The sequence below is a fragment of the Mercenaria mercenaria genome, chromosome 5, assembly GCF_021730395.1.
Source record: "Mercenaria mercenaria strain notata chromosome 5, MADL_Memer_1, whole genome shotgun sequence".
NCBI classification, from domain to species: Eukaryota; Metazoa; Mollusca; class Bivalvia; order Venerida; family Veneridae; genus Mercenaria; species Mercenaria mercenaria.
In genome coordinates, this window is record NC_069365.1 from 41,454,889 (window position 1) to 41,478,341 (window position 23,453).

A 23,453-nucleotide genomic window follows, 5' to 3' on the forward strand; every position below is an offset into this window, starting at 1 on the left:
TTGAAACTCTATATCTCAACCTGGCTTATCTCAAAATTCCTGTTATCTTGAAGACATTTTCAAGTCCTGTTCCAAAAACAAGTGCACAAAATATTATTTTCAAATTTCGGTTATCTCGAAGGCATACATGTCATACGTCTCGGATTGTCCGGGATTGTCCCGGAAATCACATACTCGTCCCGGTGTCCCGGTGAGTGTTGAAATGTCCCGGAAAATTAAAAATACAGAAAAACAAAAATACCCCCCCCCCCCCCCCCCCCCCCCCCAAAAAAAACTTAGTTTTTTTGGCCTATAAATTGTTGAATTTTACATGAATAAAACACAATAAACAGTCACCGGTGTCACATTGTTTATTCCAAATTATCCGATAATCAGTTTCATGTCCTCGAGCGGGACACATGTTGATTAAGCTCTCATATTGCGCACTGCGATCTTTTGATGACCCAGATTAATTTACAGTCAGCTATTTTGATGACCCTTATTATGAATTGACAAAATTATGCAATCAGTAACAGTTTTATGATAATTTATTATAAGGAACAATAGCCGAAAATCTCGTTGTTAGCACGTAGGCGGTGAAGCTACATGTGGCCTTGATTGGAAGAAATGGCTGATAACGGTCAATTAAACGATAATTATTTTAAAAGGTTGTAATCTTTCAAAATGTAGATTGATTGTCACACATATTCTAAATTAAACTTTTGACTATTGAATGCCTTTGCCGGCCGATTCTTGAAAATTGACCCAACTCAAAATATTTTATATCGATTTTATCTACAAGATTTATTTCATTCCTTTGAGGATTCCCATTTTATTAATGATTAGGTAAACTTTTAAGCTTTAAAAAGATACCAAGTAAGCTGGATTCTAAATCACGATGACCAGGTTAATTCTTCGTATATAGCAAGTCTCCCAATTCAATTCACCTCGGGAATGCAACCAATTCACGTGCTATAGACATAAATTACCCTATTTACCTCCTTTAGAAAGCTAGACGACATTTGCAACAAATTATTCCTAAGAGAGGGAACAATGTTTATCTTCGGAAACTGCATATAATTTTATGATATTTATGCATGAAACAGACGAATACTAATGTCACGGTGTATGTCCCGGACAAAGGGTAAAAATCCCGGAAATTTTAACTCAGAATCTCGGAAAGGTCCGGAAAAATTATGGCATGTATGCTCGAAGGAAAAGGCTTGATCCCTTGAAATACAAGATACAGAGGTTCAACTGTACTTTATGGCAAGTGTCATAGTGGAAAATTCATTTAGCTATTACTTTGATGAATGGAATGGATATGGAAATTATTCTAGCTAGAAATAAAAAATTCAGAAAAGAAAAATTAGTTCTCTAGTAGAAATGATAATTTTTGCTGTAGAGAAAATGGAACAATTACAGTTTCGTTATTTATTCTAATTGATACAAAACCTTTATACTTTAACCGATATGAATTATTCAGTTCTGCTTGTCTAGCACATTAGAGAGACATTTGTATTTCTGAGAAAACTGATTGCAAAATTTGCAAATTCATTATGTTTTTTGTCTTGAAGGCAGGCGATGCATATAATGAGATTTTATTGATGCTATAAATGATGTTTAACATTTTATTTGGGATTTGAAAGTCTGTTCCTTTGGTAATTCACTTTGATCAGCTAAATTGCCTTAAATGACAGTATTGGGAAAACTCATCCTTTTGTTTATTGAAGTATTATGTAAACCCATGTAAGGAATTTTTCTTCCACTTCCGGCTTGTGTAAGCAACATGAATTTTTAGTACAGTTCTCCATGTGACCAATTGCTTTCCCAAATATTTGCATAAAGGACCTTAAGTTTGTGTCACGGGTATATCTGAAAGTACGTGACCAAGAGTCATTAAACATTATAAGAATAATTTTCAGCATAGGCAGCTGTTCATCTGGGGTTTTTCAGTAAGACCAGGCTTATGGCCCTTGATATAGTCAAAACCAGCATAAAGAATCTTACAACTTGGTTATGGGTGGTATGTTTGGGCACCTGTGTCATATGGACACATCAGTATTTGTTTTGTTAAAACTGAAATTGTGGTTGCCACGGCAACAGAAGTTATAAACATTTTATAACTGTTGTCCCTTGTTATGTAATTATACCTCTTCAGACAACTACCTTTTTTTACTGCTGAGCAATAGTCTTATTCTACTATATTTGATACTGTATAGAAAACACATTATTTTTATATAAAGGGTTTACATTCAGAATCTGAGGTAAGACATCATTATATTCCAGGGTTTATATACAAAACTAAAAGTTTGTGTAGTAGGATGGGAGTAACAGAAAGATTTTTTTACAGAATAATAATGAAAAAAAGATGTTTATGGTAAATCTTTCTCAATTATTCAAATTTATAGCTGTTTGAAGAATTTTACGGTTTTTAGAAATATTTACAGCAAATGATTTTAGACTTAAATTTGTATATGTGATAAGCCTAACAAACGTATTTCATACAAACTTTAGACAGGTACATTAACATCAGATATTTTAACATCAGACATTTGAAGGCTTGATGAATAAAAACCTGTCAATTAATTTTTCATCATTTTATCTTAAATAATTCTAGTGAAAAGTGTACTTGGAATTTAAAACAGTTTTGTATATAATCCCTGATATTCATTTGAGTGTGCCAATTAGCAGACATGGAGTTTAACTTATAGACGTGTCTTTTCAGCTTCTTTGATTTTTTAATTGATTACTTAATGATAGAATTATTGATTAATTGATAACCTGAAAATTCTGCAGTAGCGATATTATTATATAAACACGTAGAAGCTATTTAGTGTATGGCATTGTGCAAGAACTATAAATATGATGTACCCCCCTTAAATAAACCTCTTAGCATGGGGCTAGATACTCTCAGTAATTGGAAAATAAATGTATATAATGTTTTTCCTAGAACTTTCTCTAGTTGAACTGGCTATCCTATTTTTGTTGACGTTCGGGGATTATGCTAGTCAATGGGGAATTACGAGGTGTAATTATATATAAGTAGTTAGCCGTAGTGATTGAAAGAAGGTCTTATTTTCGTCTCCGCTTTTAGCATATTGGAGATTATGTGGCCTTACTTGACCAGAATTAAGGTGACGGCTGGGAATTGACCAGAATGAGTACACTTTAGATATCTATTTTTGATGGTGAATGTTATTTTATATCTTATTTATTCACCCATTGTAACTCGATATAGCAGTCAGATACTTTGCACATCAAAACAAAGGTTTCTGTTGCAAATTTAAATATACAAACATATGCTCCCTGAAATTATGTAACCCCAGTTAATATTTGTAGTAAGTGCTAGGTAATGAATGAAAAATTGGTAGAAAGCAAGAAAAATATGTTTTTCTTTTATTTGCGGTTGTTAATTATGTAGCTGAATTTCAGTACAAGTTAAATTAAGTGTTAGCAAGTTTCCAAGAAAATGCTGGATTGAAATGAGTGTTTTTCTAACATTTTGATAATTGACTTGTTGTTTGACAAAGCTTCTGATAGATTTTCTCAAAACTTAAATAATTGGTATTTCAGCCAGTTTCAAGTTTCTTAATTATAGGCAATATTTTGTACTCCTGGCTTTAAAAGATTGATTGTTACAGTTTTTCTGCATTCAAGTCTGAGTTTACATATAACATAATCGTATTAAGGGGAAAAAAAAAGAAAAAAATGGAATGAAAGGAAGATAACAATTATTTTTGCTGATGAAGAATAACAATATGATAGGGTCAGTTGTGTCACCCCCATATGAAGTTCAGAGGTTATTCCTCGAAGCACAGTCATGCCTGAAATGTTATTACACACTTCATGTTTTCTTATTATTTCAGTTGTCAATGTTGGCAGATTTCAGTGAGATACAGTGTATAAAGGTGGCCAAAGATAAAGACAACATGCACAGGGTAGAGTTATCTGTCAAGGGAGATGAACCTGGGGTAGGTTACACTTTATTGCAGTTACTTCCCTTTAGCACATACAGCCAAGCCCCAATTCATGTCTTATAGTGCATATGTAATAGTTCTGCAAGTATTTATCTTAGATACATTATATGAGCCACACCATGAGAAAACCAACATAGTGCATTTGCAACCAGCAGGGATCCAGACCAGCCTGCGCATCTGCGCAGTCTGGTTAGGATCCATGCTGTTCACTTTTAAAGTCTATTACAATTAGAGAAACCGTAAGCAAACAGCATGGATCCTGGTCAGACTGCGCGGATGCGCAGGCTGGTCTGGATCCATGCTGGTCGCATATGCACTATGTTGGTTTTATCATGGTGCGGCTCAATTATTATGTATTTGTAAACAGACCCCCTCTGCATCATCCTTGCTTTATTTTATGATATTAATACTTTGGATGTGTTTGAAGTATTAAAGTGCAGAAATATAGCATGTGTTTGTTTACAGTTTAAAAATCCAGTGCCTGAATCATATAAAAAAAGATTAACAAACCTACTTGCAATTTACATTTACATAATATGTACCATTAGAATAATTCCTTTGGAAATATATTTACCATTATAATAGTTCCTTTGGGAATATATGTGCCATTTTAATAGTTCCTTTAGAAATATAAGTACCATTTTAATAATTCCTCTGGAAATATATGTACCATTAACATGATAATTCCTTCGGAAATATATGTACCATTTTAATAGGGAATCGATCTTACTGATCTTCGTCGTGAAGCGATAAAAATTGGGATCGATCCCTCTATGGTAACATGCGATATACACCGAATAAGATATACTATCGAATTAAAAAAACATAATGTGTCCTTCTGGCACGTGCGCAGAGCATATGACTTCAGATTTTTTGGAAGAATAGGCTTTTTCCTTGTGTGTAGTAAGCATCCACATAACTTGTCTGAACCGCAATGTCTTGCGCATCAGTACAAATTTTTTTTTTTCCAAAATCTACCTTTAAATTGATACAAACGTATATTTCTGGGCAAGCTGATGGACTATAATAATACCTTTGGAAATGGTTTTGTTGTTAGTTCTGGTCCTTTGTAATCATTTAATCCATTTAGTGTCCAGTTATAATGGTGTTATGCTAAAGTGGGTTCTGATGGCGGTGGTGTGAGGGGAAGGGGGCTGGAAATTGAGGGGTGTTACACATTTCATTACCTCTTATGAACTGATTTAATTAAACCACCAACTTTATATTGTGATAAATGGACTTTGGATGTGTTTAAAGTATTGTAAATATGGCTGGAATAGCATGGTTTTACTAGTTCTTGAATGGTTATATCATAATTTTGCATGTACATGTACAACTATGTAATGCATTTTGACAATTTCCAGCTTACAGAAGTATTGAAGAATCTAATTCAGAACAATAATAATGATAAACAGAAGGTACATTGAATGACATAACATAATTATGTAGAAATCTTGTATTTTGCTTCAGTTAACATAGATTTTAGGTTTTTGTCTTGTTTAAATTTATGCTGCTTTCTTTATTATTTAGTAGTCATTTTATTTTATCCTGCATGTACTTTCTTCTAGTTTGATTCTGTAGCTAGGATATAAAAGTTATCAAAACCAATGCATGTTCCATATAGTCACCTTGACACTAAAACTGAACTGAACCCAAAATGTTTTCTGTGCCAAAGTGACAAATTATCTAACTTATTATTATGTTCCTGGAAAAAAATCCTTGTTTACAGTGGGTCTGGCTTAATATGTCTTGGCTTCAGCCAAATTTCCTATTCACTTTTAAAGATCTAATAAATATAAATTTTACTTGTTGGTTAGGATTTGAATTTGTGGAGACATGCAACCATGAAATGTACAAAAATGTAGAAATTTTAAAATGAAAATCATGCATTTGTTTTCATAACCCGTATGTTACTTTCTGAATGCTGTAATGTATATATATTCTGTCAAAGTTTTGTTATGTTTCTGTACCTTTTGCTTTCTGTCTCTCTGAACAGTACTCGGCTGATGACAATCATTGGGTACAGTATTTGTAATATATGACTGTATATGTAAAGGCAGTTTGGGAAAAACATGTTGTGGTAGATTCTCATCAAATATTACATAAGACAATTATTTTACTTCAGAATGGGGCCTCAGGGGCCAAGTGGTTAAAGCCACTGGCTTTGAATCACTAGTCCCTTACCACTGTGGGTTCGTAGGGTATAGAGTACTTTAATGTGAGGAAGCCAAAGTCGATGGTTCTACCCAGTGTCTGAAATAATGTAGGTAGAGGCACCTGGGGTCCTTCTTCACCCAAAAGCTGGAAAGACACCTTATGACCTATAATGGTGTCAGCATGATGTTAAAGTGAACAAAAACAGCAAAAAGTACTTCAGAATTGTTGATTTTGCATGCAAATTTGAAATTTTTCAATTTATATAGTTGAATAAGTGGTGAGAATCTAACCAATTGTTTCATATAGGTGAAGGCTAACAATGAAAGTCACATTGTTATCGTAATTTGAATGAAGAGTTAATATTACATTGTATTAAATAAACTGAAATCACTTAAAGACAGCTGTCCTCCGCACTTAGTTATCTTGTTATGCCACTGAAAAAATATGGCTGTTTATGTTATGTACTGTTAGACACAGTGTAAAAAGTTATCAGTTGTAAATGACATAATATACTATGTGACATATGCTGTTTTAGTGACAGAAATGTACTATCAAGTGTATTGTAACAGTTGTGACTGTCGCTGTTTTCCCGCAAAAAGTGCAGTAACATGAAACTGTTAGAAAAAAAACAATGTTGAAAGTAAAAACTAACACTATATATTTATTCCCTGTAGAAAAACATTTAATTCCATCAGAGGTACAATTTAAATATGCTCAATGGATGTATTTAATTTTTGGGTATTAGAAATTCTCTGAAAGATATTGAATTCTACAGGAATAGCACTGACTTTATGAATTTTTATGTGTAGTAAGAAATAAGTTATTCTAAGTTAGAATTAAAAGTGATAGCATGTTAGTTGTTTGTTAGACAAAGTGTCAAATTGTCACTATATTTCAAAAGTCCTAGTAGCTCAATATAGCAAGAAAATGTTTCTTCATTTATTTCAACGGTCGTGGCTCATTTCATCATGGGACTATAATACTTCTCTTCAGACTGCCTTTAAAATCAACATATAGTGTAGTTAAAACAAATAAAATGGAACTGATTCCACTAGAATATTAATTTTTAAATATTTTTAATTTTTGTCACCTGAAAAGTGACCAAAACTGACTGAGGGTAGCAAAGAACAAAATGCAGTTTAGTAATTATTGGAAAAATCTTATTCTTTCATGTTAAATAAAGTTAAACTCACTATCTAATCCCTAAAAACCAAAAAAAAATTTTAAAAATGAAGAAATAAATTTTAACATTAACTTGCACAGATGTTAAAAATATAAAATGACATTTATCATAATATACTAACATGTTTGATAATTTATTTAAAAAATATAGAGACGGGGAGAAATGCGGTTTTCTGGGTTATTAACTTTTAGCCTGCTGGTGGCAGATTATTTTACCTTTGTGACCAGTGCAGACCAAGATCAGCCAGCATGGACATGCAGGCACTGTTTGCTATCCAGTCAGTAAATTGATTGATGGACCTGTCCATTTTAGAAATATAGCAGGGTAAAGGTTAACAAGAATCAAAGGTGGCTGACTTCTGAATTAAAAATAAAAATAGAATATGGAATGGGCAGTAATTATCATATTGAAGATCAGAGGAAATACAAGTAAAAGGTGCTATAACCTTTATTGTACTGAATAATCAAAATGTTGGAGATGAGACTCGATTTTAGCTATGTTTGTGTAGTAATTTTTTTTCCCCCCCTGGAAAACAGTTAATTTAAAGTTAAGAGAATACAAAATTTCGTTTTAATTTTTTGTTTTTAATATCTTGCATGGCATGAATTTTGTGATGAACCGAGTTTACTTATTTGTAAATATTTCAGTTTTTTACTTTATTTATTTCTCTTTATTTACCGGATTTAATCATTGCATGCAATGTAGGACGAATTTCTCACGTAAGATTGCAGTAAAAATGTATCTAACATATAAATAATAGTTTCTGTGTATATTGTAGACGTTAAACCTTGGATTATTGAAAGACGATGCCATGAATTTTGTGAGTATGGTGAATGGATACTACAAGATATTTGTAGACCCGAATGGTAGCCTGGTGCAGAAAAATGCTGGGGGACAGAGTAACGATCCAGACAGTAATTAAATCTTACATGTTTTTATTTGAAAAATTATTTAAAGTAACAAAAAGATTTTAGTAGAAGTTAGCAAATCTGCCAGGGTTCAAGGTAATTTAACAACTTTAGTTACCAGTCTTAATGATTGCAGCTTTGCCATTGGTCAATCACAGTAATGTGATTAGAAACAACCAATCAGAACTTTAATGCTTGAGGTTTGAGACTGGGCTCCTAACTCACATTTACTTTCTATTTAGAATAAATATTCTGATATTGCAGATAAAATTTAATTTGGCATTGAAATGTTTTTTTTGTCGAGACCGCTTGCGGAAGCGAAGACATCCGTCCGTGGATTTGTTTGTCCGGACCATAACTTGGACATGCATGGAGCAATCTTGTTTATATTCGGCATGAATGTTAACCTCAGTGAGACGGAGTGTCATGCACAAATTCCAGGTTCCTATCTCAAAGATGAAGGTCACAGTTGGAGGTCAAAGGTCATGTCAGCTCTTGTACGGCCCATAACTTTGACATGCTTTGAGAAATCTTGTTTATATTTGGCATGAATGTTAACCTCATTGAGACAGAATGTCATGTGCAAACCCAGATTCCTATCTCAAAGGTCAAGATCACTGTTGGAGGTCAAAGGTCGTGTCAGCTTGTCCAGGCCTATAACTTTAACATGCATTGAGGAATCTTGTTTATGTTTGGCATGAATGTTTAACTCAATGAGATGGATTATCATGTGCAAACCCCAGGTTCCTATCTCAAAGGTCAAGTTTACATTTAGGGGTCAAAGGGTGGGCTCGACATGTTGCCCGTGGGCATCTAGTTATACTAATATTTTTGTTTACAGTTCCTCCATATGAAAGTAAACATACAGTGTTTGCAGCACCTTGGAGTTACCCGGAGGATATTGTTTCCATGACAATAGATGATGGAGACAATCAGGGGGAAGAGGGAGAGAATGAACGTGTTGTGGATTTATCCAGAGGTCCACCTGCATATGAAGGGAACAAAGAATTTATTAGCAAATTGAAGCAGGATCTTGGCATCAAGGTTTGTTGTAGACCACAAAATATTTTTATTTTCACTTTCTGCCTGAATCCTACAAATTTAAAAATCAAAATTGCATAAACATTTCTCTTTTTTAGCTTGACTTTTCGAAGAAAAAGTGGAGCTATTGCACTCGCACTCGCACCAGCATTGGCATCGCCATCGCCGTTGGTTAAAGTTTTTGATAAAGTGAAATATCTCTATTACTATCAAAGCTTTTGACTTGAAACTCAAAATGGTTATTTACTATCAAAGTCTACACCAGGATAAACAGTCCCCATAACTCTGATTTAAATTTTTCCCCTTTTTAACTTAGAATATTTTTATTAAAGTTTCCTAAAGTTTTCACCGGCAATGCTCTAATTCAGAATCAAGCACTTGAGAAAAGTCAAGCGTGCTGTCTTACGGACAGCTCTTTTACCTTTTCGCTATTTTGCTAAGAATTTAATGTGTTTTTTATGGAGCTAAATCTGAAAGATATGCCAGAAGTAAACTCGTAACATTTGTATTTATTACACTTACCTTTTGTATGTTGTGTTATATTTTGATTATGAGTTATCCCCATCCTGTTTTTTTTGTGTAATTGCATAACAATCGTTATTACATTATATACATTTTTGGAAGTTTATTTACTTCAGAATATGCGTAATACTTTCATTCTCAGAAAGATTAAAATCTAGAAAGACTAGACTGATAATGTTAAAACAGCTGTAATAACTTTTTTGAGATAAAAACCTGAAAAGAAGCACTTGTGGAAAAAACAGTAATGTATGTGGAAATACTTTAGCATGTAGCAAAAATTGCTTTTAATAAAGGAAAATCACCAATACTTACTTTTGTATCATTGCAAAGCATGCATTAAGACAGGTTTATGTCTGTTATTCCCTTCCATACATGTTTTTCACATTGATACAGGATTGCTTCTAGTTAACAAATGTCATATCAGCAAATGTTTTGTACCAGAAGTAGAATATGACTTTGTCAATGCTTAAAAATATGTTTTTGGTTAAAAAATGTATTTTAAAGCTCTATTTATTTTTCACTTTCAAACCTTCTTGTTTCAATAACATGTATTGTACTCAGATTACATGTAAGTTTTATGTGTTTTGATAAGTATGTGAAACTCACTGTCCAACAAACAGTCAAATTGTATATGCCATTGTTTTTGCTTCTTCATTACTTTCAGTTTTTCCCTTTTTTCAGTCTGAGCAAAAAGCAAAAGAAGCTGATACCAGTGATGACATTAAACAAAAGACAACTCCTCCTGACAAGAAGCAAACAAACAAAGTAGTTTCCCCTGTAAAGGAACCAATGAAAACTGTGATAAAAATAGAATCTCCAAGACCTTCTGAGGCTGTACATAGACCAGATAAAAAAGACTCTGAATCAATATCTAGTGATACCTCAAGTAGTATGACCTCTGACACTGACTCTTCACCTGTGGAGTCCAAACGTAAACCTGCATACATACCGCAAGATAGGAGTCGACAGAGACCGGCTGCAGATGAAGAAACAGAAATTGCAAATTCTGAGAGGTTTAAGATAGATTCCCAGAAAATGAATGGCCAGTATTCTAGAAACTATAACCCTGAATATGTTGAGTACATGAATACTGGTAAAAATAGAAAACTTGATATAGGCGGGAATAGTTCTGATACAGATAGTGGGGTTGGCGGTGAGGGAGATAGGACTTTGTCTAGTGTACAGGACAGTATACAGGGACAGGGGAGGAGCAATGGGAAGGAGGAGGAGCCTGATGATTGGGACACACCCCCTGGCACACCCACAGATGTCTTGCAGCCAGGTAGTAGACTAGAACTTGCCCGAAACACTGAGCTTCAGTTAGATCTCAGTAAGTATTAACAAAAGTTAGTGTAACAATATACTCAGTTACCAGACAGAACAAATATGAAACTCTTAATTAATTTGTTACATAGATGTTCAGAAAAAATTTGGTATAGAATGTAAAGTTTTTTCTAATTTCTTTTTATTTTTTGTAGCTCTAAAGTAATTTTATAAGGGATGAATTTTAAAACTGGTTGATCCAGTCTGTTATAATTTAGTCTTTATCATATACAAGTAACTAGATGCAATCCATGTTTTGCTGGTTATAGAGTTTGTACATTGTTTCTTTTACAGATGGTATGTCCAATGAGTAAAACAGCATGTATACTAACATTTGTCTAATTAAATAACACCCTGTATTATATCCCCAGATACAAAGTATATGAGAGCTATATTGAAGTCACGCATATCTGTCTGTCTGCCCATCCGTTTGTAATGTCTCTGAAGCTGTTTTCACATAAGTCCATATAAATACAATGAGAATCACATATGGACCTAGATCTGAAGGATCAAGGTCAAGGTCACAGTTGGAAGTCAAAGATTAAATATCTTACCTTCATGTTCACTGCATACCTTATAAACTGCTGGGAGAATTTTCATAAATTTAGCATCAACTTTTAACCTTATCAAAATGATATGCAAAGTCCACTAGGTCCGAGATGAAAGTCCAGATGGCGTTAGTTCATATTGATTTTTCAAATAATTACAGGTCACCATCTCAATATTATGAGAATTTTGCATGACCCATGTCACTAAATCCAAGGTCAGGTCACACTTGGAGGATAGAAGTCAAAGTGCTTATTTTATGTCTGCTCTGTATCTTATAAACTGCTGAAAAGATTTTCATAAAACAAGCAGCAAGAGTTGACCTCATCAAGAAAACAGGCAGAGTACTTCCAAAGGTCAAGGTCACACATAAAGACAAAATTTTACTTTCTCTTTCTAGGGGTATAAATAACCTTCAGTGATAGCTCTTGTTGTATATATTTGCACACATAGTGACTAGTTTCTAGATAAATATTCACTGCTCTAAAACTTTATAAAACGGTTCTCCTTTTAAGTTACTACAGTGTAACTTCCGAAAACCGAACGACCTCCGGACCAGCCTAAAAGTTCGGTTTTTGGAAGTTTCCGGAATTCAGAAGTTTAAAAGTTTGTAGGCAAAGTGGACGTGGTGCACAAGAGTTATGTTTTCTTACACGTAGGATGAAGGAGATTTTTATCCTTTTTAATTTTACAATTTCATATTAACTAATTAATTAATTAGATAATTAATTAATTATTTACAAACATTAAGGATAATAAATACATAAATAACAAGTATAAAAAGAAGCAACAGAACTCTAATAATAGCATTTGCGCAAACATTTTCCACTTACATTTTACCATCTTTGGAGTCCCGAGTTCGTCAACATTGAATTTTAATTAATGTTGATAATGCATAGTTTAATAGATGTAACTAATCATTTAAAACATCTATCTTTCTTTTGTTCAAACATTAAGAAAGTTTTTAACACATAAGATATTTGATTCATCACGTTTTCATAAATTGAATGCAAATGAAAATAATCGCTAATTACTTCCTTACTTTTGCATCAAACGATCATTGTGATTATATAGCGTGTCAAAATAAACGCGCACCGCTAATAAATAAACAAAAGAACATGCTGACAGTGTTTCTGGATTATCAGGTGACACTTTTAATCCAGCAAATATTTTTGCTGTTCGGTTTTCAGAAGTCAATTTTAGTGTTAAAATATAAACGGTGCTTCAAAAATCGTCCGGTTTTCAGAATTCGGAAGTTCCGGTTTTCAGAGGTTAAAAGTATATAGAAATAAGAACAGAAAAAAACGGGACCTTGACTTTAGTGCGGTTTTCAAAGGTTTCCGGTTTTCAGAAGGTCCGGTTTTCGGAAGTTACACTGTATTTATGATCTTTTTAACAACAACACACCACTGTATATAATTTTGCAAAATCATCTTTTCCCATTAAGCTCATTAACAGTGAACACCAGATAATTATACTTACACCTAGTAGACTAACTTCGTCACTGATAATCATGATATTGAGACATTTACAATATAACCAGGTTCATTATATAAGAAAATAATATATTGAATTATTGGTATCTGTTAAAAATTACACTTCAATATTCAGATGAGTCTATGAAACTTCTTCATTGAAAAATATTATCATCACATCAGTGCACAAAGTGGTTAACTGTAGAAACACACTAAAAGAAGCAGTTAATCCTTTTTGCACGAAGGTGACAAGATATGTATTGATGGTAATTGTCATTTGAAATATTGGTACATAAATTTTGATCTGTGACAGCTATTTATGTCTCCCACCACACAGAGGTGTGGGAGACGTATTGATTTACTCCAGTCTGTGTGTGTCTGTCTGTGTGTCTGTCACAAAGGTTGTCCGCACTCTAAGTCGAACATTTCTCATCCGATTTTCACCAAACTTGAACAAAATGTGTTTGACCATGAGACCTCGGCCAAGTTCGATAACTAGCCAAATTAGTCCAGGCTTCTTGGAGTTATGGCCCTTGAATTACCAAAAATCGGCCTTTTTACTCTTGTCCGCACTCTAAGTCGAACATTTCTCATCCGATCTTCACCAAACTTGAACAAAATGTGTTGGACCATGAGACCTCAGCCAGGTTCGATAACTATCCAAATTGGTCTAGGTATTTTGGAGTTAGGGCCCTTGAATTACTGAAAAATCTGCCTTTTTACACTTGTACGCTCTCTAAGTTGAACATTTCTCATCCGATCTTCACCAAACTTGAACAAAATATGTTTGACCATGAGACCTCAGCCAAGTTCGATAACTAGCCAAATTGGTCTAGGCATTTTGGAGTTAGGGCCCTTGAATTACTAAAAAATATGCTTTTTTACACTTGTACGCTCTCTAAGTTGAACATTTCTCATCCGAACTTCACCAAACTTGAACAAAATGTGTTTGACCGTAAGACCTTAGCCAAGTTCGATAACTAGCCAAATCCGCCCAGGCTTTTTTGATTTATGGCCCTTGAATTACTGATTTAATCCACTCGTCCAGACCATCTAATTGGATCCACTCATCTAAGCCATCCAGAGACACTAGACATTTTTCATAGGGGCAGTTGTGGGAGACATGCGCTTTTCTCAAAAGCATCTCTAGTTTTAGTTTTATATAGTAATACTTCTTTTGACACATGCAGGTCATAAAAACAGATAATGCTATAAAACATTACTAATCGGAAGTATCTATAAATCCATCAGTAAACCATTGATTTCCAATAAATAACTGAAGAACATTTTGACTGTTTTTGGATGAAATCTCGGAAGAATCTCATTTTCAAACAGAATTTTGATGGGACCTCATTAAATTTTGCACCAGATCGCAACCTGGGATTTCCTTATCAATGACATTAGGATTTTATCTACAGTTTGCCTCCATAAGGGACAGTGTTCCGAGCAGTCTACTCTTCATAAAAAAAAATCATTTCACTTTAATGTTGAATGGCAGAGAAAGCCCTATTATATCTCAAACTGATAGAAGTCAGACAAAGTAAAATTAAATATGAATAAATCTATATCGAATGATACAGTAGCAAATTCATTATCATTCATTACAATTATTTATTGTAGCTTTGATATTTAAGATATATTGTATTTTAGTAGAGTTTTTATAAACCATTTGCAATGTGTATATTTTTAGGCAGCCTGATAGATCCGTCCTATAACTCTGCAACTGCGCCTGAATCTCCTAGCTCTTCTGCTTCTCTTCCTGATGTGGATAGTAGTTTTGTTGGTCCGTTTGACCCAGACCAGTTGCCATTGGAGATACAGAATGCTGTTTATGACCCCAGAATGTTTGCCAAACATGAGATATATTTAGACCCAGATATTATAGGTAAGTTAAGGACAGTATGATTATTAAATTGATTGGTCCATCTGACACGGGTAAAACAAGATTGAAATATGTCTTTAAATTTCTAGCCTGTCATACTAGATACATCAGTGTCTGCACCAGCAGCAAAAAAGTTACAGAAGCAAACTCACCTTTGACTCCTCTGTTTCAGCACTTGACAGTTAGTAGACAAATTTAAGGAAGACTGCATTTTTGATTCAGACTTTTTATATGCCCAGGAAATTGAATGTATTATGTTATCGGCTGCAGAGTGGAAATGGGTCTGCTAACGTTGTCTGCTGTCTAAACATTAGAATTTATTATCTAACGTACACCAAACTTAGTCACATTAGTTATGAGTATAAGCCAAGGTTTATAACCATCCGGACTGTTCCAGTTGCTCTGGAGATACGGCCCTTGAACTTCTAAAAAATTATGAAAATTGATAGTGCTCCAAGATTCTCTGGAGTTATGGCCCTCGAATTACTCAGAATCATGAAAATTGACAGTGTTTGCTTTCTAGCTTTAGCAGTTTGTATCCAGACTTGGTCACAATGTTTATAGGCATAATGTCTCAGACAAGTTTGATAACCAGCTCAGCTTGATCCTCCCAAGTTTTTCTGGAGTTAAAACCCTTGAACTACTCAAAATTGTAAAAATTGAGCAGTTCTCAAGTTTACACAAAACTGGGTCATATAGTTGTGGTCATAATTTCTTGCCATGCTCAATAATCATCTGATCTGGAGTTATGGCTCTTCAATTACTAATGTTGCAAAAATTGACAGTGTCCGTTTTCTAACTTCAGTAGTTCTTATCCAGTGTATCAGGGGGCCTCCGTAGCTGATTGGTTAAGGTCGCTGACTTCAAATCACTTGCCCCACATCGGTGTGGGTTCGAGCCTCACTTGGGGCGTTGAATTCTTCAAGTTAGGAAGCCATCCAGCTGGCTTACGGAAGGTCTGTGGTTCTACCCAGGTGCCCGCTCATGATGAAATAATGCACGGAGGGGCACCTGGGGTCGTTCTCCGCCATCAAAGCTGGAAAGTTGCCATATGACCTTTAAATGTGTCGGTGCGACGTTAAACCCAACAAAATAGATAAATAAATATCCAGTGTATCAAGACTTTAGTGTGGTAATGCTTATGGGCATGGTATCGCAAATAAATGCAATAACGAACCGGGTACTCCTAGTCACTTTAGTTATGACACTTGAATTAGTTGCAAAAATTTTAGTGTACAAATTATGCATTTCTTATCCAATGTTCACCTGATTTATTCAGAATGTTTATGGGAATATACTCTTGTCCAAGTTCATTAACCAGCCAGATAGTCTTTGTCACTGTAGAGTTGTGGCCCCTGAATTAGTCAAAATTAAGAGAAATGAGAGCTAGTCTGTTCAGTTAATAGAGAATTGTAAAAGTTGAGAGTAATTTGCTGTTAATGGCATATTTTGGAACAATTTGGCTGGGAATTCTTCTTTAGTAGATGGGTGCTCAATAAACTGTATTAATTCTTTAGTAAAGGGATGCTCAGTAAACTGTATTCAAAGTCGCCTATTTCTGTTTACTATCTCCGCGCTATGCAACCAAATTACTGCTTTGGAGTGAAACTGTAATTGAATATCCTGTTCGTATCTTTCAGATTTAACATTACTACCTCCATTCCCTCCAACGGAAGAAGAACTGTCATCTAGTCAGCAACAAAATAGTCATCCCCGTCTACTGAGAATGGCAACAGTGTCGGGTGATGTCTCTCCTGGGGCTTCTAGCCTACAGGTTAGTTACAGACACATTTATGAAACTAAATGTTAAGACCAAGATTAGACTATACAATATTTCTGTCTTTTGCACATTAACAGTGAACAATACATTTTGGAATTTCCTAATTACAGTGGCAAGTATGATGATATTTTTTGAATGGACAAGATCTGATTAATTGAAAAAAAAGACATAGCATGTCTTCACTTGTCTCATAATGCCAGGCACATATTGATTTCACTTGCATAAGGCATGTTATATATATATTTATACACACTGGAGCACTGTCTTTATATTTGTTTACCAGTAAGATTCATGTTTATTGAATTCATTTTCCTTTATTCCTTTATATTAAATGAAGTTTCATTGCAACTAGTTTCAGAGTTTCAAGAATTTTATTTTGATTTTTCAGAGATATCCAAGGTCACCAGTTCAGAAATCAGTCAGTGTTGGTTATTGTCCCGATTTCCTTGATAATGACATTGATGCTATTATAGATAAACTTACTGTGCAACCACCACCCACTGCAGAGTCCAAAGAAAGTCAGGAACCAGCTGATCCTGATAAGCTGGGAAACAGCTGGAATGGACCAATTAGAGAAGAGGAGAATGGAGGGATGGATTTTGAAAATGTAGCATTGAGTAAGACAATAGATCTAGGTTCCTTAGCATTAGAAGAACAGTATTCATCTCTGGTAATACCTCCGCCACCTGTTGAATCATTCGCTGTGCAAGATATTCTTATTGTGCCTCCTGTGGAATCAGTTAAAGAAAAGAGAAAAATGTTTGAAAAGTCTGATTCAAAAGGATACTTGCAATCCTTTGGAAAACAAACTGTTACTGAAGGTGCATTGACTTCAGCTGTAACAGTGGATAAGAAAGGTGCATCGGTTTCTAAGGAGGATAAAAATAATGCCATTTCAAATGATGATGAAGTGAATGTAGATACAAACTCAACACAGAATGATTCCTCTCCGGCATCAGTATCAGAAAAACTAAATGCTTTACTGAAATCATTGTCTTCCTGTAATGAAGAAGAGGAAGAAGCTCTTGGACATTTTCGACGAACGTCCTCATTACGACTTGGTAGAAGTTCATCTATGGATGTGCTAAATACTGTACAGAATATGGAAACAAATAAAAACAGTGATTTGGTAATAGGCTCGGTAAGAGTCAAACCTAAACTTAGACCTAAACTTAGTATAGAAAGGCCAGCTCAGAGGGGACATGTGCCGATACCTCTAAAAACAGCATCTTTAGAAAGGGTTGAAAGTACTAAAACTGAGGAGTGTGTGAGTAACTCCAACTTTGATAATACAAATAATTTGAAATTCCAAAGAACACATTCCTGTGATGTTTTGCCCACAAATAAGAATGACAAATCCTTGAGTGATGGTGAAAATTCAGTAAGTGAAAGCTTTGCTTCGCTGAAAGCAAAACTTCAGTCATATAGGGATAGTTTATTAAACAGAAGCCTCAGACGGAAAAAGAAAATGACAGCAAATAATGAAGATGCAGACAGAGTATCTCTAGATGGGGATCTTGGAGAACGAAAAAGCCCTTTGACTCGTTCAAATTCATTCTCATCACTAATTAGAAGGTCATTAGGGCGTGCCGCTGGTCGTGAGTTTCAGAAAGCAGCTGAAGGTAGATCATCGTCTGCTACACGTGCTGGCAGTTCCAGTGGGTCAGATGATAAGACAGACAGTAAAGATAGTCATGTGATGAAGGATAAAAAGTACTGGAACACCTTAACGACACCAAGGTCAAATTTTCGACCAAATACGGGTACTTCCCAAGCTCAGGTAATTATATTCTATTCGATATGCTTGTTTTTGTTTACACAAATTTTGTTAACAGGTCCATATTTATGTACAATTGGGAACTTAAGTAAACTTGTTTGAAAGAAGTAAGTTATTTTCACTCAAAAGCTCATTTATCATTTCATTCAGTTTTGTTTTGCAAATGTGCTTTTTTGTTGTGTACCATTGATGGCTGGCTGCAGATTGTATTTAAGATGTTAGTTTTGCTTAATTATACACAAATCAAAGCATGATGTATAAATACATTGTCATATTTTATTGTTCAAGAGCACTGTGCATGTATGTTGTACATGTATATGTTTGAAAAAAAGAATAAATTTTAATGTTATAGGGCATAGATGTAAAATTTGGTGTTCTTGTACCATGCGTACCTTGCAATGAAGTGTTTTAATAGTGAAGTAAGAATTATGAGCACGGCTTCCTATTATTCAATGTGCCTTTAATACTGCATTACTGGTAGTCATTTAGCAGAATATATGAGCCACACCATGAGAAAACTAACATAGTGCATTTGCGATCAGCATGGATCCAGACCAGCCTGCGCCTTCGCGCAGTCTAGTCAGGATCCATGCTGTTCGCTTACGGTTTCTCTAATTGCAATAGGCTTTGAAAGCAAACAGCATGGATCCATGCTGGTCGCAAATGCACTATGTTGGTTTTCTCATGGTGCGGCTTGTATTGTCTTGTGCCACCTTTCTTTGGTTCTGGTGTAAAACTTTTTTAACCATAATTTCTGAACAGAGACATACCCCTGGAAAGATTATATCAGAGAAGTTATAACTTGACTGCCTGTTAAATACTGAAAAAAATAACATTAAATTCTGATTGTTGCAATTTTACTTGTCAATATCAAAATAAATGATAGAATATTTTATACAACCCACAGGATGATTTCTTTCTTGATCTATCAGAAGAGATGGTAGGTTGCTTCGTACGTCATATAGTGCACGTGCTGGGAGTGGTGTGAATCTATGCTTCGTCTTATACAGTTAGCACGGGCAAATAGGGTTGATAGGCACAGTTCGATTTCAGTCATTGTTTTGCAATATTTTATAATAATCCATATGAAACATCTCGTTTGAGCTTATGGACTGTTTGCAAATAATATTTATGACTTATTTAACATCTCATGAATCGTTTCTTCCATAAGAGCTAAAACAAAATTTATATACTATACATTTTCACCAGTGTTGTCCTAAAATGGTTTTGAGGGAGGAGGATGTTTAACAAGGGATAGCCTCAAATTGCCATGTACTATAATATTGGACATGTTTATATAATAAAAGTTTTGCGATATTTAGAAATGGTGAAATAATGCAAGGTTTCTAAATTGAAAGTAGGTAAAATGAGTTTTGGCAGGAATTAATTTTCACTGAACTTTAAAAAAAATGCAAAATAACTAAATCCTTTGTAATTATTTCTGATTTTACTCTGATTTTATTTTATTGGTAATACAACAGTTTTTAGCTCGACTATACGAAGTATAAGGAGAGCTATCCTATTCGCCCCGGCGTCGGCGTCTTTCCGCGTCCCCACCTTGGTTAAAGTTTTGGTGCACATTCTCTTTTTTCAACTTATCTCTGTAATTACTTGATGGATTTGATTCAAACTTGAAATACTTATTCCTCATCATCATCCACATCATCTGACATAAGGGCCATAACTCTGGCACCAATATTTCATGAATTATCCACCCTCCTCACTTAGATTTTCAGGTTAAAGTTTTGATGCACTTTCACTCGATCTCTGTTATTACTGAATGGATTTGATTCAGACTTAAAATATTTGTTCAACATCATCACCCACCTCATATGACACAAGGTGCATAACTCTGGCACCATTTTTTCATGAATTATTCCCCCTTTTTACTTAGAATTTCAGGTTAAAGTTTTGGTGCACTTTCACTCTACCTCTGTTATTACTGAATGGATTTGATTCAAACTTAAAATAGTTGTTCAGCATCATCACCCACATCATATGACACAAGATGCATAACTCTGGCACAATTTTTCATGAATTATTCCCCTTTTTACTTAGAATTTCAGGTTAAAGTTTTATTCACTTTCACTCTATCTCTGTTATTACAGAATGGATCTGATTCAAACTTAAACAATTGTTCAACATCATTACCCTTATCATATGACACAAGGTGCATAACTCTGGCACCAATTTTTCATGAATTATTTCCCCTTTTTGCTTAGAATTTTAGGTTAAATTTTTGATGCACTTTCACTCTGTCTCTGTTATTACTGAATGGATTTGATTGAAACTTAAAATAGTTGTTCAGCATCATCACCCACACCATATGACGCAAGGTGCATAACTCTGGTGCCAGTTTTTCATTAATTATTCCCCCTTTTTACTTAGAATTTTAAGTTAAAGTTTTGATGCACTTTCACTCTGTCTCTGTTATTACTGAATGGATTTGATTCAAACTTAAAATAATTGTTCAGCATCATCACCCACACTATATGACACAAGCTGCATAACTCTGGCACCAATATTTAATGAATTATGCCCCTTTTTGCTTAGGATATACTTATATAGTGTTTTGATACATTTTATCTTTACCTCTCTTATTACTTTAAGTTGATATTTTTGACATAGACTATTGTGCAATATCTTCATCCACAATTGGAGTCTTTAAACACTCCAGTGACAGCTCTAGTTTCCTCAGATGTGCCCAGTTTCACTATCCAGCATCGAAATAGTCGAGCGCGCTGTCTCCTGTGACAGCTCTTGTTTATCGAGGTTGTTGGGAAAATCTTAAAGGAAAGTGGCCGGCAGGATCTGTATTGCGGGTAGCTGTGTTTTAGTTATTGTTTTTGGTGAATAAGCATCTTTCAATTTGTAAATTGCAAAACAATGACTTGAATTCTACTGTGTCTTTGGGGATCTTTTCTGATATAGACTCTTAACTTCTGATATTAGATGTTTGAATGAAATGGTAGATCATAATTCCTAGAATGTAAAATGTAATGTTGTTAAACATAAAATATGTGGGTTGTAGAACACTACAAAAACGATTCAATTAATTTGCATGTTGGTGACTAATGTAACAATTGCTAAATTGGCATTGTCCTCGAAGAACTGTAAGTGTTATATTTGAAATTATGGAAATGAAATTTGTTGCTCCACAGTATTTGAATACAGTACTTACGCAGGAAATTATATAAATTTTATATTACAGAAATTTAGATTTTTTATTATCTCTTTCTTTTAATTTGATGATAAACGTACCTTGCTTATTTGCGAGGAATAGAAATCTTTTGAGCACAGGAAGCTTTTTAGTAAATGCCATTCAGATGATCTTTCTAACATGCATGTTTTAAATAAATTATAAGGATGGGCTGGTGTTAGTACTATATTGCTTGATCACAGTAAAGTAAGAAAATAGGAGATATACATTGAATATCAGTTATTGTATGGTTCAAGATTTCATTAATGCTTGTCTCAAACTCACAGGCAACTGGTGTCCTTATGAAAGGCCCTACTGTGAAATCATTAATATTTGTGGGGGACTAATTTTTGTGGTTAAGTCGATCCACGAAAATTAATCCCAACGAACAAGTAAAATTCCCTTTCATTTTATGTTCAAAAGTTGAAATCCATGAATTCATATCCAGATTGCCATTTTGACCCAAACCACGGAATTTCATGCCCGCGAAATTAAATGATTTTACGGTATTTTACTAGTATGTAATCTTTGATTTATTATACCAGACATTACAGACATTATGTAATCCAGCTGATTTTATATGTAAAGTCGCCTGGTTCCATTTTCTGGATTATTTTACTGGAACATAAATCTTTGTTATATGAGGAAATATACCATACGTTACTGAAACCAGCTGCCTCGATAATAATGCTGCTTGCTTCCAGGCATTACAGAAATAAAATTATTTGTTATATATGCATGTTGGTATCAGTGTGACCAAATGTCAGGTTTTACAAATTTAAGTCTGAATAATGCACCTGTCAATATTCTGCCCGCCCAGGGGAGCGGCGGGCATACACGTGACTTTAGACAGAAGACCATTCCCGACAGGAGGGAATTTGACAAACATTTGATGTACCAACCAGACTCTAGGGTGGGATTTAGACAAAAAAGGTTGTCTCTGGGTGGGGATTTAGACAACAAAATTTTTGAAATGTCAAATTCCCCTGGGTCAGCCCGCCCCCCACCCCCGACGGGCAAAATATTGACAGGTGCATAATATATCATAATATCTAATGTTATTTTAAGCTTTTGTGTTCAACTTAAGAAAATCTGTCTGTTAGCTTGATATATATTGACCACAGCTGAGAGTGATGTTTTTTGTGTTGCACGTTTGTTTGGTCAGATGACAGAATGTAAAGGGACATTGAGGTCAGATTCATTAATTTCAGTAATCGTCATTGGCATAATTTTCATCAAGTATGTAATCAAAAACCAACTTTAACAGCAGTAGAAAGAAAAGGCTGTTCCTTTCACAGACAGCTTAACATTTCATACTCGTACATGCACAAATTGCACAAATACATGAAGGATGTATTATTAAAATGTATATTTCAATAAGCTTTTTGGTGTCAACATTGCAAATACAATTTTAAGCCTTACACCTACAGTCATAAAAACAGCAAAACCAGTTTGTTTGCTCGAAACCATGAGAAGTAAAACCTTCAGACAGTTTCAGCAGACACTTACTATTCTGTAGACAAATATTTTACATGGTTTGATGATAGCACATATTGAAATATCAGCGATTGTTGCATCTTCTTATCAAAATTGTTGCATACATTGCATGATTAGAAAGCATGCCTCTTTACCATTTGTCACTTGACTGTCTGCTGTGTTGTGTTTTGTTGTAAAATATATATGGTGTGGTATGTCATTTCA

At 34.5% G+C, this 23,453-nt stretch overlaps 1 protein-coding gene across 12 annotated transcripts in view; it reads left to right on the plus strand.

Annotated features, from left to right (window-relative positions):
* Window positions 1-23,453, plus strand: part of LOC123557003 (uncharacterized) — a 99,852-nt gene that overhangs the window by 68,907 nt on the left and 7,492 nt on the right. For 5 of the 12 annotated variants that reach the window (XM_053543298.1, XM_053543305.1, XM_053543302.1 and 2 more), the window contains 10 exons: window positions 2,226-2,246; window positions 3,849-3,953; window positions 5,324-5,377; window positions 8,078-8,213; window positions 9,049-9,251; window positions 10,452-11,100; window positions 14,805-14,999; window positions 16,637-16,770; window positions 17,165-18,556; window positions 19,461-19,493. In XM_053543298.1, the coding sequence (XP_053399273.1) occupies window positions 2,226-2,246; window positions 3,849-3,953; window positions 5,324-5,377; window positions 8,078-8,213; window positions 9,049-9,251; window positions 10,452-11,100; window positions 14,805-14,999; window positions 16,637-16,770; window positions 17,165-18,556; window positions 19,461-19,493 (2,922 nt within the window). The remainder of the gene's footprint in view (window positions 1-2,225; window positions 2,247-3,848; window positions 3,954-5,323; window positions 5,378-8,077; window positions 8,214-9,048; window positions 9,252-10,451; window positions 11,101-14,804; window positions 15,000-16,636; window positions 16,771-17,164; window positions 18,557-19,460; window positions 19,494-23,453) is intronic. The other 7 variants (XM_053543303.1, XM_053543309.1, XM_053543306.1 and 4 more) reach the window with 4 other exon arrangements.